The sequence below is a fragment of the Strongylocentrotus purpuratus genome, unplaced genomic scaffold (assembly GCF_000002235.5).
Source record: "Strongylocentrotus purpuratus isolate Spur 01 unplaced genomic scaffold, Spur_5.0 spur5_scaffold_19, whole genome shotgun sequence".
In the NCBI taxonomy this organism is placed as follows: Eukaryota; Metazoa; Echinodermata; class Echinoidea; order Camarodonta; family Strongylocentrotidae; genus Strongylocentrotus; species Strongylocentrotus purpuratus.
The window spans coordinates 24,969,174-24,983,355 of NW_022145604.1; the positions used below are offsets into that span (position 1 = coordinate 24,969,174).

The window sequence follows — 14,182 nt, forward strand, 5'->3', positions numbered from 1 at the left end:
TACTCCTACTTTTCAAAATGCAATAGCAATTACAAAAAAAATGATCAGGATAATGATATTAATGATAGCAATAATGATAATGATAATAACAATAATAATGGTAATAATAATAATCATAATGATAATAACAGTAAAGAATTCATAATTGTTCTAAAGATAGTAATGATAATAATAATAACATTGTTATGATAATATGATACCAGCGATAACAATAATATAAATAATACAATTATCATTATATTAACTATAATAACATTACAAAAAATTACAGCATTAAGATTTAGAAGAAGTCTTCATGCTTTAAAACTTCAGTCTATCCAGCTATGCCAAGAACTTCATATCTCATGGCCTGGTGCCCATGCCACGTGAGTGGGTGTATTCTGACGTATCGAGCAGTGATTGGTCGAGGGAATAGTATAGTCTCGGGAGTGTATTCATTGTAGTTTGCTGCGTAGACCTGAAAATCACGAGGAGAAAGTCAACATTTTAAGGTAATTGCATGCATTTTCCGGTTCAATTATGTCTCACAGCATAAGCTGAATTGCGAATGCGTACTCACAAACTAAAATATTTTTTGAAAAAAGTACATGTATTACTATCAAATAGACATGATAGAATTGGGGAAAAACGATGTCTACTAAAAATATGTAAGCTGGGAATGAGTATAGATATGATTACATAAAAAAAACACGTTCAACGGCATGGGGGCACAATTTCTCCATGAGGATGGACGACCTCTCTCGCTAGAATATTAACTTTGTAGGGATCCGGTAATTTTTTCTCAGATTCTGAAACAAAATCCTGGATTTAGCTCATGCTGCAATGAAAATTATAAACCCTTAGGTCAGTCAAGAACCACATGACTTTTACAAGCCGATCGCCTGTCTGATTATCAAGATATTTATGATTCGAAATCGAAACCAAGTTTTGCGTTTTCCTAACGGTTTTCATAACACTACAGTCTATTTCGAAAAACCAGTGTGGTAATACAGGTCACTCAAAGTTTTTTACTTCTTTGAGGCACTTGTTGATCATCTTGAAGCGCAATTTTTCTTAGGTCTTCAATATTAAACCATATCACAAATACTGATAACACGTAGGGCCATGCATCTCAGATTTAACATACGGTTTCCGAAGTTGTGTCTGACTGAAATAGTAACTTACTTTTTGTTCACCACATTGTGGTTCCAAAGCATAAGTCCATGTCACGTCATCCAGCGAATAGGACACCTTGACAGACGTAACCCATTGTGTCAGGTTGTATCTGCCTTGTACGATAAGACCAGTGACGGTAGAGGTCTTTCCAAGATCTATCTGACTCGTCAGTCCATTAATAGGAGTAAGAATTATCAACCAGTAACTAATAAATAAACTGATAATGAATATATATATATATATAAGGAAATAAATTTGACAAATACAAACAAATAATACCTAAAGTCCTTTGGAAGCGCATAGAGACGTTGATATGCGAATTACTACAACGACATATTATAAATTGTTATTATTATTATAATACACAATTTTGAATAACGAAACATCGAGAATAATGGTGCTTAAATTAGCTCTATCAAAGTTTCTTACTGCTGCCCTCCCTTTTTGATTGGGTTAGAACGCCATGCCATAACTACTAGACCGCGGAGACGGGTCAGTAGTTTGGCGAAACAAGATCAGTTGACTGACCGTTTGAAAAAAAGAAGTATATCTTTGTCGGCGGGAGGGGACAGGTGAGTTTTTAATAACGACAAGCCCTGTGCCTTAGTTGGATCCTAGCTTTGAGCATAAATACATGCATATATATATATAAATATATATACTTAGATTTGGTCTATTCCTCCGTACAGTGCTCAATGCTCAGTTGCCTGATGATCGCTCACAAGGCGTGAAACTCGGAGTTGCAACCATGTTCCATTAGTCTGCCTTATCCAATATATATATATATATATATATATATATATATATATATGTGTGTGTGTGTGTGTGTGTGCGTGTGTGCGTGGGTGTGTTTTGTGTGTGGGGTATGTGTGTAAGATGACGACGATGAAAAGTAATGAAGAAGACAGGTTGTATGCTTTAAATCTAATAGTTTTCATTAGGTCAAACATTTGTAGACGTTCCCTAAATAAACATCTTTATTAAGTGCTCAAGACAAACATAAGAATATGCATTCTTACTCTCCAGGGCAATGCGAAACCAGTTTATAAGTAAGTAAATGATACCAATGGAAACACCTCATAGCTCAAATACATATATTTGCAAAAAGTCTGAACACGTCACAAATACTTATGGTTACAAATACTTGCTTTCAAAGCAGTAGGGGGAGGGGTGTAAATCACTAATGATCATATACCATCTTAGAGTTAGGGTGACGGGGAAAGGCTCCCTGGGTGAGGGTTTCATTTGGACTTTACGTTATGGCTAATATTATAGTGCTAGGTCTGCCGTTGAAGTTAAAAATTCGGTAAGTGAAGACCTTCAGGGAGAGCGGCATCAATTTTGACGTGGCTTTCCTTGGTAAACAAAATCGTCATTATAATTAGTGTTATCGGACTCACCTTGACCCATTTATCTTTGTCATTATTCCTGGCAATCCATGCTGCCTTTTCGTCAACCGACACTCCACCGTTCAATCTTCCATCTGATGCAGTGTATCCATGACTATGCCTCGATGAGGAGGTGAGACTAGAGTCTGGGATTCGTCCATCTTCCACTCCCATTCCTTCCCCTCGGATGGGACGTGAACAGCTGACCTCTTCCTGGTTCATCGCAGCTGAAACCAATAAACGTAAAATTAAACTATATCAGTGTATAAACAAGACCCATTATACCCCCTTCACATACACCGATTTTTCTTACAAGTCTTTACGGATCGCACAAATACACGGATCTTTCACGGATCCTTATGATTTGGCCACTTTTACGATCGATTTAAGAGTTGTTTCGAGTTATTACGGGCTATTTACGGATTATTACTGATTATTACAAGTTATTACGAGTCCTTAGGATTTTTAACCAAAAAATAACAACTGAAAATGAAGTGTTCGAATTTGCAGCATTAATACCTTTCCCCAAATCGTAAACAGTTTGTAAGAATAGGAAAGGTATACTTGTCTATTCGTAAAGTACTCGTAACTACTCGTAACATGTTCGTAATAACCCGTAACAATCCGTAAAGCCATCGTAAATTTACCGTAACGAATCGTTTACAAAAATTATTACGAGTCAATTACGGATTCTTGCGAGCAGTTTACAGATGGTTAAGTATTGTTACGAGCTATTTACGGGAAAATCCATCCGAGATATTTACGGATCCTTGCGATTGACTACGAGTTGGCGATCCGTAAGGACTCGTAATGGGGCTTTCACATATATACTCCGGGGTCCGTACGGCGAGTAAAAACAGACAATTTGGGAATTTTCGGCCGGTGTCCGGCCGGTTGCCGTAAAGTTCCTACGGGTACCGGGACATTTTTTTAAGCCGTACGGGCGCCGTGGTGCTGAGTTGGCTGCTCCCAATTCTCCTCACGTTTTTATCTGACCGTTAGGCCGTAGAAAGGCCGTAAAGGGCCCGTAGGGCACCTTACGAGTCCCATGCGGGCTCCGGACGGTGCCCGGAGGGTGCCCGGACCGGACCTTCACGATTTTGGAGGTCAATTCTCATGAATTTTTTTTACGGGCTCCTTGCGGTGCTCAAGGGTTCCGTACGTGTACCCTACGGCTCCCTCACGGGCCCCTAAAGAGCCCGGGGGATATGCACAACAACAGGCGTCTGCCGTCCGGGGGCCAAATGACTATTGAGCCAAATGAGCACCCTGCCGGCACCCTTACGGGCGCCTTGCATTTCACTCGACCAATGAAAATCGGACGGTTCAAGTACGGTATCTAAATCCAAGGCAAGCCCCCGGGTAGGGAAAATCGTACGGGGCCCGGTTTATGTGAAAGGAGGGGCTTTTTTTTTACATGTCAAAAATCTTCTTACGATTGTCCACGGATTGATTTTTCCGTAAACAATCAGGGGCGTCTCCAAAGGGGATGTGGGGTGCGACACCCCCCCCCCCCCACCCCACCTGTCAAGGTATTGTCGGTAAAAAAAAATATATAAAAAAGAGGGAAAAAGAAAGAAAAGAAAAAAAGTAAAAGAAAGGAAATAAAGGAAAAGAAAGGGAAGAAAGGTGAAGAGAAGAAAGAAAGAGAGAGAGGAGAGGAAAGAAAGGAAAAGAAAGAAAAGGAAAACAGGGGGAAAAAGAAGTAAAAATGAGAAAAGGATACAAAAGAAACGGGGGATGAAAGAGAGGAGAGAGAGGGGGTTGTTGGGTGGAGTTGTCTCGTCGAGGGAGCAAGAAAGACACACATAAATATGTTGCTGTGTCGGGTCAGCTGTGTCGGTATTCTTGCTCGATCCTCGTGTACTATATCAATGCAGAAGTTTGAAGTCGGTGAGATGTATAATGTCGGTCGGCTGACAAGTTTTTTTTCACTACAAACTGTGACTTTTTATCCGCTGTGACGACAAAGAGAGTGACTACAACTATGATATTTGTATTTTCTCGAAGTTTCATTTTTTTTTATAATATCAGCTAAAGAAATCAGAGGTTTAAAATTTTCGGGGAAACTAAATTCAAACAAGGATTAAGAGTCAAGAATGTTATAAGCAAACGTCTTTTTTTCTCTAATATTTTATTGAAACGCCAAAGCTGCTGCGCTTCGCGCAGGAGGGGGAAAACTGAATTCAGATAAAGATTAAGAGTCGAGAACGGTACAACGAATCGTCTGCTTTCTCTCATAATTTAGGGAAACGTCAAAGCTTCCGCGCTTTGCGCGGGAGGGGGGGGGGACTTCATTCAGACAGAGATTAACAGTCGAGGACGGTACAACGAATCGTCTTCTTTCTCTAATAATTTAATGAAACGTCTAAGCTTCCGCGCTTCGCGAGGGAGGGGGAAAACTGATATAGCAATTAGGGTTCAGAGCCGCGAACGTTACAAGGAATCGCCTTTTTCTATGATAATACAATAAAACGTTAAAGCTTCCGCACTTCGCGCGGGAGGGGGAAAACTTCATTCAGACAAGGATTAAGAGTCGAGAACGGTACAACGAATCGTCTACTTTCTCTGATAATTCAAGGAAACGTCATAGCTTCTGCGTTTTGCGCGGAAAGGAGAAACTGGGAGATCATTCGGTCACTGGGCGGCGAATTCAAAAACCGTCGGCAGCTTTTGACCTTGCAGCTTCGATTGTTGACCTATATCGCTCGACGGCGAACGCTCGACTAGGTCGGTGCCCGGACGGCGACCGCCCGGGCATCGAGCGTATTTTGGTGCCCCGCCGATCATCGGCCGGCCGCCAGGCAATTTCTTTAAAATCAGCCGGTGGGAGACCGCTCGGGAATCGGTGGGTCATCAGTCACTGCCGGGACGCCGCCCGGAGAAGCTCCTCGTTTTCGCACATTTGTTTTACCTGAAATCGACCGGCGATTGACAGGGCACCGCCCAGGTATCACTGGGGCTGTACAGCCTGATCGACTTCTCCAAAAAAAATTGGGCGATGCCTCAATTCCAGCGGTGACCGAGACTACAAATCGGTCGGTCGCCGCTCTGAGTTGTGACCATAGCTTAAGCAGAATATCGTTACGTAAATTAAATTTGCATCTTTTTACCCTGCGACTTACAGTAAAATGGCTCTTCTTTAAGAATTACTCATTTAATAAAACCCAATACTTCAGTGATATCAGAAAAAATATTGTTGTATATTTTATTAATAATTAAACACTGTGAAAGTGTAGCATTTTACGATACAAGACGTCGATTTAGCGATAATGGCGTCATTATAACCTGTTTATTTTCGCGTGCATCCGGGACTTCAGACGCTGAAGGTTATTTTTCAAGCTCTTATGTTTCCTTTAATACGATAAAAAATATTGATTCAATCAAAACATGTTTGATACCGAAACTGTCTGACCAAAATGGAACGAGTGAGAGCTTGCGAGAGCGTCCGAATTGTGATTGAAACTAGCCATTTTGCTCTTTTTCAATGCAAAAAGAGCCGACATTGTGCTAGATTTGTATGTTTTTCCGACAAAAGCACAAAGATATTGCATATTATTTTTTTTATTTTGTACTTTTTGAAAGGTCAACCAAGTGCCTCCCGGGCACCCCAATGCTAGAAAGAAACAAAAAAAATACTTATTAGCTTTATGCATGTAGTCAGATAGAGCGGATGATGCAACGTTTCCATATGACAGGTCGTAAAATGCCCGTAAGTTGCACATAGTTATCCGTGACAACTCGTAACAAGTCGTGGAAAAAAGAATCCGTAATAAATCGTTAATTGCTCGTAATAACTCGTAACAACTCTTAAATCGGTCGTAAAGGTGGCCAAATCGTAAGGATCCTTGAAAGATCCGTGACTTTGTGCGATCCGTAAGGACTCGAAAGAAAAATCCGTGTATGTGAAGGGGGTATTGGTGAGTTGTTTTTCTCTATCGAATCCTCGATTTTCGCATCTCCAGCCGATTGTTAAAACCGTTCGATTACAACACCTATATACAGCTACTAAATGTTTGGACTGGTGAATAAGCCACCGAAATAAAGATCGCAGGGTCCGCAGTTCAATTCCAAGCCCGACACAAGTGTCATGTAGCAAAATATTAATATATACATCCCTAGGGAGGTGTTTCACAAAGACTTAGATCGACTCTAAGTTGGACTTAAATATGGCACGGCATTCATGCCACTGGTTGCTTTTACCATTATGATCTTTAGAAAATAATTTTCCCTCCAATAATGCACTATCACAAAAAGTTAATTCTGTAAATTTATGACCATGATGTGGACGTCCCTTGAGAGACCAATGCCCGTTAATGGTGAGAAAAAAATAGTGGCATGAACGGCCTGCCATATGATGTCCAACTTAAAGTCGATCTTAGCCTTTGTGAAACACTCCCCTGGTGTGAATGGGTGCCTGATACGTTTCAGCACTAGTTACTTTGGCAGCTCAGCTATAACCGGGGCAATAATGTCTAGCACCGTGATCGTCACAGCGTGACGTGACAGATAGGAGGGCTTTTAAGAAAGTGACATGTCCTTGTCTAAGTGTCCCAAACATGTGGATCAACATGTGCATCGCTTTATAACTGCAAGGAAAAGCGATTCATCAAATACCTTTTTGTATTGGCTAGAGTAAAGTCATATTATTCCAATCCTTCTCTTCCTTCTTGTTTAAAAAAAATATATATATACCCACCTACTAAGTCATTAAGAGGTCCGTAGCCAGTGAGCTCTAGTCTGAGGGCCAGCAAGGAAGTCAATGGGGGCTGGTATTTCTCATAGGCTGTCTTGGGATAGATACGGAAGAATCTGCATTCGACCGGCGTAAACATGGTGTGCACCACAAAACTATTTTGGTCGTAGTTTCCTGTGTAGACCTGAACAATATCATACAACCTTATTCAAAATGAGATTAAGTTCGGTTTGAAATGTTGAATTTCCAATATCATATAATTAACTCAATGACCAGGCACTTAGATGATACTTTTTTTTCGTTTCTTTGCTATTGTTCATTTGCAATATCTCAGTGAATAAACAATTCGTCCAAAATGGCACGTCTGACAAATGAGCGACCTTGCAGAGAGGCAAGGAAAGCAAAACTAAGTGTTAATACCTTGACTGTGTTGGTGTTGATATCCTGGTAGTTAGTCCAAGATACTCCGTCCATACTAGATGAAACTGTGTACGATGTCACCCAACAAATAATATTCCAGCCTTGCGTTATGATGGCGGTGATGAAAAAGGTGGAATTGAATTTGATCTGAAGCCAGGGGTCTTCGTCATCTACAGCGGGGATCCAAGCAGAAGGACTGTTAAGACGTGCTCTTTGTTTGATATGAGAAGGTCCCAGCTCACTCGAGACTGTAATAGCGCTGTCGGGAACCTTACCGCTTTCTAGACCGACTGGACTACCTCGAGGTGTGCTGCACGGGTTCACTTTTGAGAAAGAATCACCGAATTACAATTTTAGGTCTTTAAAATTCAGGTACTGTATATAAATAGACCACTCAACTATAACCTAACTAGTTGGGTTAAATCAGTATTCGGTCCTATAGCTTTGACAAATTGAAGCCTTAAACAATTGTCTAGGTTTTAGGCATTCAGAATCCCTGTAAATTCTATTACGAACCCAAATGAAACAGTGTATGCAGAATACCAAGGATGTTTGAGATGGAGAGCTTCAACTACCGATAATTAATGCAAACGCGAGGCAAATCATAAAGGATGTAAAATTACATGAATAAAGTGTCTTGATTCTTCGATGTCTGATGCTGATCCTTTCAAAGTAAACAAGAGAGTTGTAGATTTTTTATTTTACATTAGAGATTATAGAATTTAAACGAGGCTTATGATGCAAAGTTGCTTTCCTAAGTTAACGAACTCAGAAAGATAATGTGTGCAGCTGTAGTGATAATAGTACCTAGTTCATTTAGAATTACGATAGCTTCAACATAGATAATTCTTCATAAATAGCTTTAGCGGTTTCCCTAAAAAAAATTAAGAACAATTTCAACACCTTTAATAATTAAACATTTCAATCAGAAATTTTAAATTTCATATATCATTATCGTGAAGTATGTCTCCATAAGAGAAAACCCAACCAAATTAATTTTGCACACGTGGGCAGTCATTGTCATCGCGATTCTTGTATTGCTGGCACTAAATTTGTTCACTCTAACTTTAGTTTACCATTAATTTGCAGTTTACCCAGTTACATGTTGGTCTGAGAAAACTATTTTCATTAGAATATGTATTGTACATATCCCAAAGTGCACTAAAAAAATATCGCGGCATCGGACATACTTCAAAGACAAGCTGTTTGTTGTGACTCCATCTATTTTAAGTCTCCTTGTCAATATACATTTCCATTTTTTTAAACACTCACATGTACAGCAAACAACCGCTACACTCGCCTCCCTACGGTTTATCGCCGCCATCTCCTCGTACCAGCAGTTAGTAATGTTAGTCACGTTGGCAGGACATATCACAGTCACACTCTCAGAGTGATTATCTAAGGACGACATCTCGAAGAGATCTCCTCCTACTGTTGCATATACGTCTTTTAACAGATGATCAGAAATAAAATGAAAATAACAGATCAATTGGAACATAGTAAGTATTCACATAAGTGACTCTAATCATGACTACTAGTAAGCTTAATGTTCTCTGCTATCGTTCTATCTAAGTATCTTCTCCCGGTTCGGAGTCTGATTGCAACATCTCTCCATTTCACTCTATCTTCTGCTATTTTGGTGCACTCTTGCATTTTTAGTCCACTCCAGTTCTTGACATTCTCTTCCCAGTTGATTCTGGGTCTCTCGCTCGGTCTAGTTCCTTCCACTCTTCCCTCTAACACATCCTTTAAGAGACTTTGGTGCCTTTGTAACATGACCAAAGTCCTTGAATCTTCTCTCCTTAACTCTCTGCTGCATTTGTCTTAAATCCTAAAAGATAATTATGTACGTGTTTTGGTCATGAGATTACATTGATAACAAAACTGTTTGGGAGCAGTCACGATTATCTAGGTACACAGGAATTGATGTACACTCAGACTTTATTGGTCCGGAAAATTAGGTTGTGTACCCGGACAGTTGATTAAAAATGCAACGTGAACAAGTTTTACATAAATTCTCTAAGAATTTGTTGGGCAATATGATAAAGGAAAAATATTCATGATGGTTAGTGCTATTTGATAAACACTATTCGTTAAATCAGAAAGCGAAGGTGAAGACTTTAAGTTTGTTAAGTGTCTGAACACCCGCCACGCAGCCCCCTTGTACCCCCTCCAAGCAAAATTATAGAAGTATTACATAAGGGGTTAGTCCAAACTTTTCAACAATTCATATTTTAAATAGGAGGGTATGTGAAAGAACAATCCATTCCAGAGGACATTTCTATCACGAAGTTCATCTAAACTGCCATTAAAAAACAATCATAGAGCTCACAAATTATGTTATACCTTTACACAATTCCATCCTTCTCTATCACTAGCAGTCGACAAAATTCAATGATATATTTGTGTAAACGTACCCTTTTTTATTTGAAAGATCTTGCTTTCTCAGACCCCTCTTCCAAATACAATTGATACCTAACAAATGAAAGCCTATTAAAATTAAATATCCTCTAGTACAATGGACTGCATGGATTATTTTCGATGGTGAACTTATGAAAACCAATAGTAAATACCTCGGTCACACCACCAAACCTCCAATCGTCTCAAAAACTAACTAATCGTGTCCGTTCGGGGGGGGGGGGTAATGTAACATTTTATTTTGTCGGTTGTCGGTCATGGAACACAATACAGGACTGTAAACTTGATAAAGCATTTACCTTCATATCCTAGATACTTGCACACTAACCGGGAAGCGTTCCTGGACCAGTTTACTTGATGGACTAACATGTAGGTTGTAGGGCGAGAACGAGATGTGATAACTATTCCTCCTTCGCTTTCACTTCCACCGACTAGTCTCAAAGAATAGATGAAGTTCCTGTCAGCCAATCCTTAAGTTTGAAGAAAAAGAAAACAATACGTGTCCAAACATGTATTAGCACCTAGCAAAGATCAATCCCTCGACCATTCATATGCACTCGCGTAGCTAGATTGTCATATTAGGGACTTTTCGATTTGCACGTCGACATAGTAGACTGCTACGTGTGACGTCCTTAAAAGGACATCCCCCCTCCCCCCCCCCCCCCCCCCCCCCCCACCCCCCTTTCCATCGTGAAGCGCGGAAGTTTTGACGTTTCATTAAATTATTAGACAAAACATACGATTCATTGTAACGTTCTCGAGTCTCAATCCTTGTCTAAATTTTCAAAAATGTTTCTCTGGGGGGGGTCTGGCGTGTTTTATGTGGGGGGCGACCGAGCCCCACTACCCTCCTCCCCCTGGCCAGGTGCCTGTTCCTATGAGAGTTGATTTTTTTTTTTTTTAAAGAGCCTTCACCAATATACCAAGTATCCCACGTACCACAGTGCTTCACCAAATAATTATGTTACTGTAGTTATGAAAACATTGATATTTATATAATTCAGATGTTGTTGTTATAGAGTGAGACCCCCCCCCCCCTCTCTCTCTCTCTCTCTCTCTCTCTCTCTCACTATCAAATTTTGGCTCTCTGTCCGTCTCTACCTTTCTCTTAGTCTCTGTGTCACTCATTCTGTGTTTGTGTGTGTGTGTCTCTCTCTCTCTCTGCTTATGTCTCAGTCTGTTTTCTGTCTCTGTATCTCTTGCTCTCTCTTTCTTCTGTAAATAATTTCCTCCTCTTACCGTACTTGCATCTGTCTCCATAGTAGCTACCCGGGCAGGCGCAGCTAAACCCCTTATCTGTTTCCTTACAGGTTCCTCCTGGTTCACAGGGGTTCGATAAACACGCTGAAATGACACCACACAATGTGCATGTAACGATTTAGTAACCGGAAGCCATAAATTGACAATTTATAAAGAATATAAGAAAGAAAAACAGGAAAATGCAAAAAGCATTGATTTGTACATTTTAAATCTTCACTCTTCTTAAAAAGGCAATTTCATAAGATCTTCGTGTATTCGGAATTAATTCATAGCATTACAAAACATCTACATCTACACATCACAACAACTTATTCTTTAACAATTCATTCCACATTTCGGTTACTAAGATGTGCATGGGCATCCAGACATTGCCCTGAAGAGGGGCAACCAATGTATTTTCTTTTCAAAGAATGAGTAGAATTTCTAGCGTTTCAAAGAGCAACCTTTCAATTATTGACTTACCGGACTATCCTCTAGAAGGAGTAACATTCCTCAAAATCATCTAACTCTAAAGTAGGATTATCGTTTGTTAAAAAGTATTTTGGAAAAAATAATAATAATAATAATAATAATATCGAGAATTAGAATTCGCAACTGAAGAGAATTGGGGTGGGCTGTATTTTTTTAAGGATCTCATATGGGGAGATGAAGATATATATATATATATATATATATATGACAGTAAATAGATAGAAGGAGAGATGGAGACGGGGTATGTTCATGTAAAGAAATATATATGAGCTGGAAAGAAAGATAAAAGAGGAATCAGAATGCAGGCACTTGAGGGAGGCAGGAATGTAAGGAAACATCGTAGGGGTGAAATAAGAATACATGGGGCAAAGGGTGGAGCTAGAGAAAATTAAGGAACATCCGAAGACATACGAGAGCCAGATGCGGGAAAGGGAGAGGGTGAGAGAGTAAACAGAAAGACAGAGACAGAGGGAGACAGAGCAAGATAAAATGCTCAAAATTGCCTGAAACGTGTGCAAAATGAATTTTAGATGATTTTGAAATTACCCGTAGGTGTGCGTTCATTGACCTGAAATTGACCGGACGGATAATGATCATGAGAATTATGAATGAGAAACGATTTTCCGTTATGAAGATATGATCATGAGTTGAAAATTTCAGAAAATGGTGTGTGGATGACGTCTGGATGATCTGATGACCTTACAAAATTTTCTATCACGTTTTATGACAATGACCTGTGACTGTATAAAAATTGAAAGTAATTCACTGTACGGATCTTGAGTTATCTTCTACACACAAAAGTGTGTGGGGGAGGGGATAAATAAAATGAATACTAAAGAAGAAAAAAATTCTGACGAAATTAAGAGGTAATCTGCCGTAGAAGACAAACCACCTAAATGATGAATGAAGAAAAAAACGAAATTCTGACCAATTTAAGAGGTGATCTGTCCAAACGACAGCCCACCTAAACAGCGGCAGAAAGGTGCATAACCCAGTGGCGTTTCCAGGAGGTTCGGCCAGAAACGATGGAGATACGGCCACAGAAAGAAAGCCAATTCCCAGAACTTTAGAGGGCGCTATTTATTTTTTGCATAGCCATTGGAGCGGAAAATTTGCATGGCTGCGTGCCATTATGAGATAAAGATACTGTGAGATTTATTTTTAAAAACGGAATTTATATGAGGAAGTTATGGCAGTTTTAGATTTGTAGGGGTCAATTTTTCCAAGAATTTTAGAGATTTTTGACGGAGTCGGTTTCAGATTTGAATTTTGTCGCAGATAAAAGAACATCTCTTAGACTATCAAGAGGAATTCGGGAGATTGCGGGTCATTCCAGAAGGCTTGGGAGACGTTATTGAATATAGAGGGCCGGTCGCACGGCATAAAATCTCGAGCGGCGGATTCGTAGTTAAACGTTAAAAAAGCCCCTGCGCAACAAAGGTCATCATGGACGGGGCGGTGATCCTTGGCCCGAATGGGGGACACGGCCCCCTGAAAATTTAGAAATATGGCTAGAAGGAAATATAACGGAAAGAACGTACATATTGGCTTTGGCGTTTTCTAGAATGCATAATTTCAGCATTCAAAATGGCAGAATTTCGCTTAATTAGTCGCCATGCTCCCTCGCCCCAAAACACAAAATTAAGATACTCTTGCAACCCGTGTACAGAATTGCTTAATTGTTTCAGTAAAAGCAAATACAAGCGATCGCTGAAAAGGATTTGGTTTAAGATCTAGTATACGTCTGCTACATGTCATCAGGGACAGTTTTCAGCCGAGCAAATTTGTACTGCATTATTTACTATATACTCCATTGATAGTTACGTTAAAGTCTATGTTGATGCTTCATTTGAAGTGCAGGAAGGCCTTTCAAAACATAGGAAACTGTCATTTCTAGAGCGCTCCTGTTGATTTTCCTTTTATTTCTCATGTTGATCAAATGCTAGAATTTATAGCACGTATATAATTTATTTGTTATTGCTGTTATTGCATACAATAGTTGGTGTTATACATGTAGTTGGATACACGAATAGAATTGACTTTATTAGCAGTATTGTTTGTATTCTTGATCTTAGGAATTTGTTAATGATTCCATACTTAATCGCTCTTGCTGATTAGGATTAACTAATTTTGTTGCGATAGATAGAATGTGTTAACGTGCATAAGTCTGCACAAGTTAATGAACTATTTGTTTCATTTATTATACTTCATGTTAATGATTCTGTTATGTTTAGATAGAATTAGAATAGCATGTTATTGTAGAAAAAATGTGAAAGTATAATAGTACCAATAGTACAGCGTCTTTCTTTATGCTCCTCGCCTCCAACAATTACTGATCCCTACACAACACTAGATTATGAATATTTTATTCTAT

At 39.5% G+C, this 14,182-nt stretch overlaps 1 protein-coding gene across 1 annotated transcript; it reads right to left on the reverse strand.

The window, feature by feature from the left end:
* Positions 1 to 209: 209 nt before the first annotated feature.
* LOC115925853 (lactadherin-like) lies at positions 210 to 9,099 on the reverse strand. Its single transcript, XM_030989864.1, has 7 exons — positions 8,932 to 9,099; positions 7,660 to 7,982; positions 7,243 to 7,423; positions 2,556 to 2,770; positions 2,337 to 2,383; positions 1,165 to 1,318; positions 210 to 457 (listed from the first exon to the last, which is right to left on the reverse strand). The coding sequence occupies exons 1-7, from the start codon at positions 9,068 to 9,070 to the stop codon at positions 314 to 316; spliced, it is 1,203 nt and encodes a 400-aa protein (XP_030845724.1). The 5' UTR covers positions 9,071 to 9,099; the 3' UTR covers positions 210 to 313.
* Positions 9,100 to 14,182: the final 5,083 nt, after the last annotated feature.

Bases quoted from the DNA above. Each gene is read 5' to 3' on its own strand.
- LOC115925853 (XM_030989864.1), bottom strand. From the start codon at position 9,070: ATGTCGTCCTTAGATAATCACTCTGAGAGTGTGACTGTGATATGTCCT. The intron at 1,319-2,336 runs GTGATTTACACC...TGGACTGACGAG, and splicing joins AAGATGGTATATGATCATTA to TCAGATAGATCTTGGAAAGA. The intron at 458-1,164 runs GTAAGTTACTAT...CGTGATTTTCAG, and splicing joins CACAATGTGGTGAACAAAAA to GTCTACGCAGCAAACTACAA.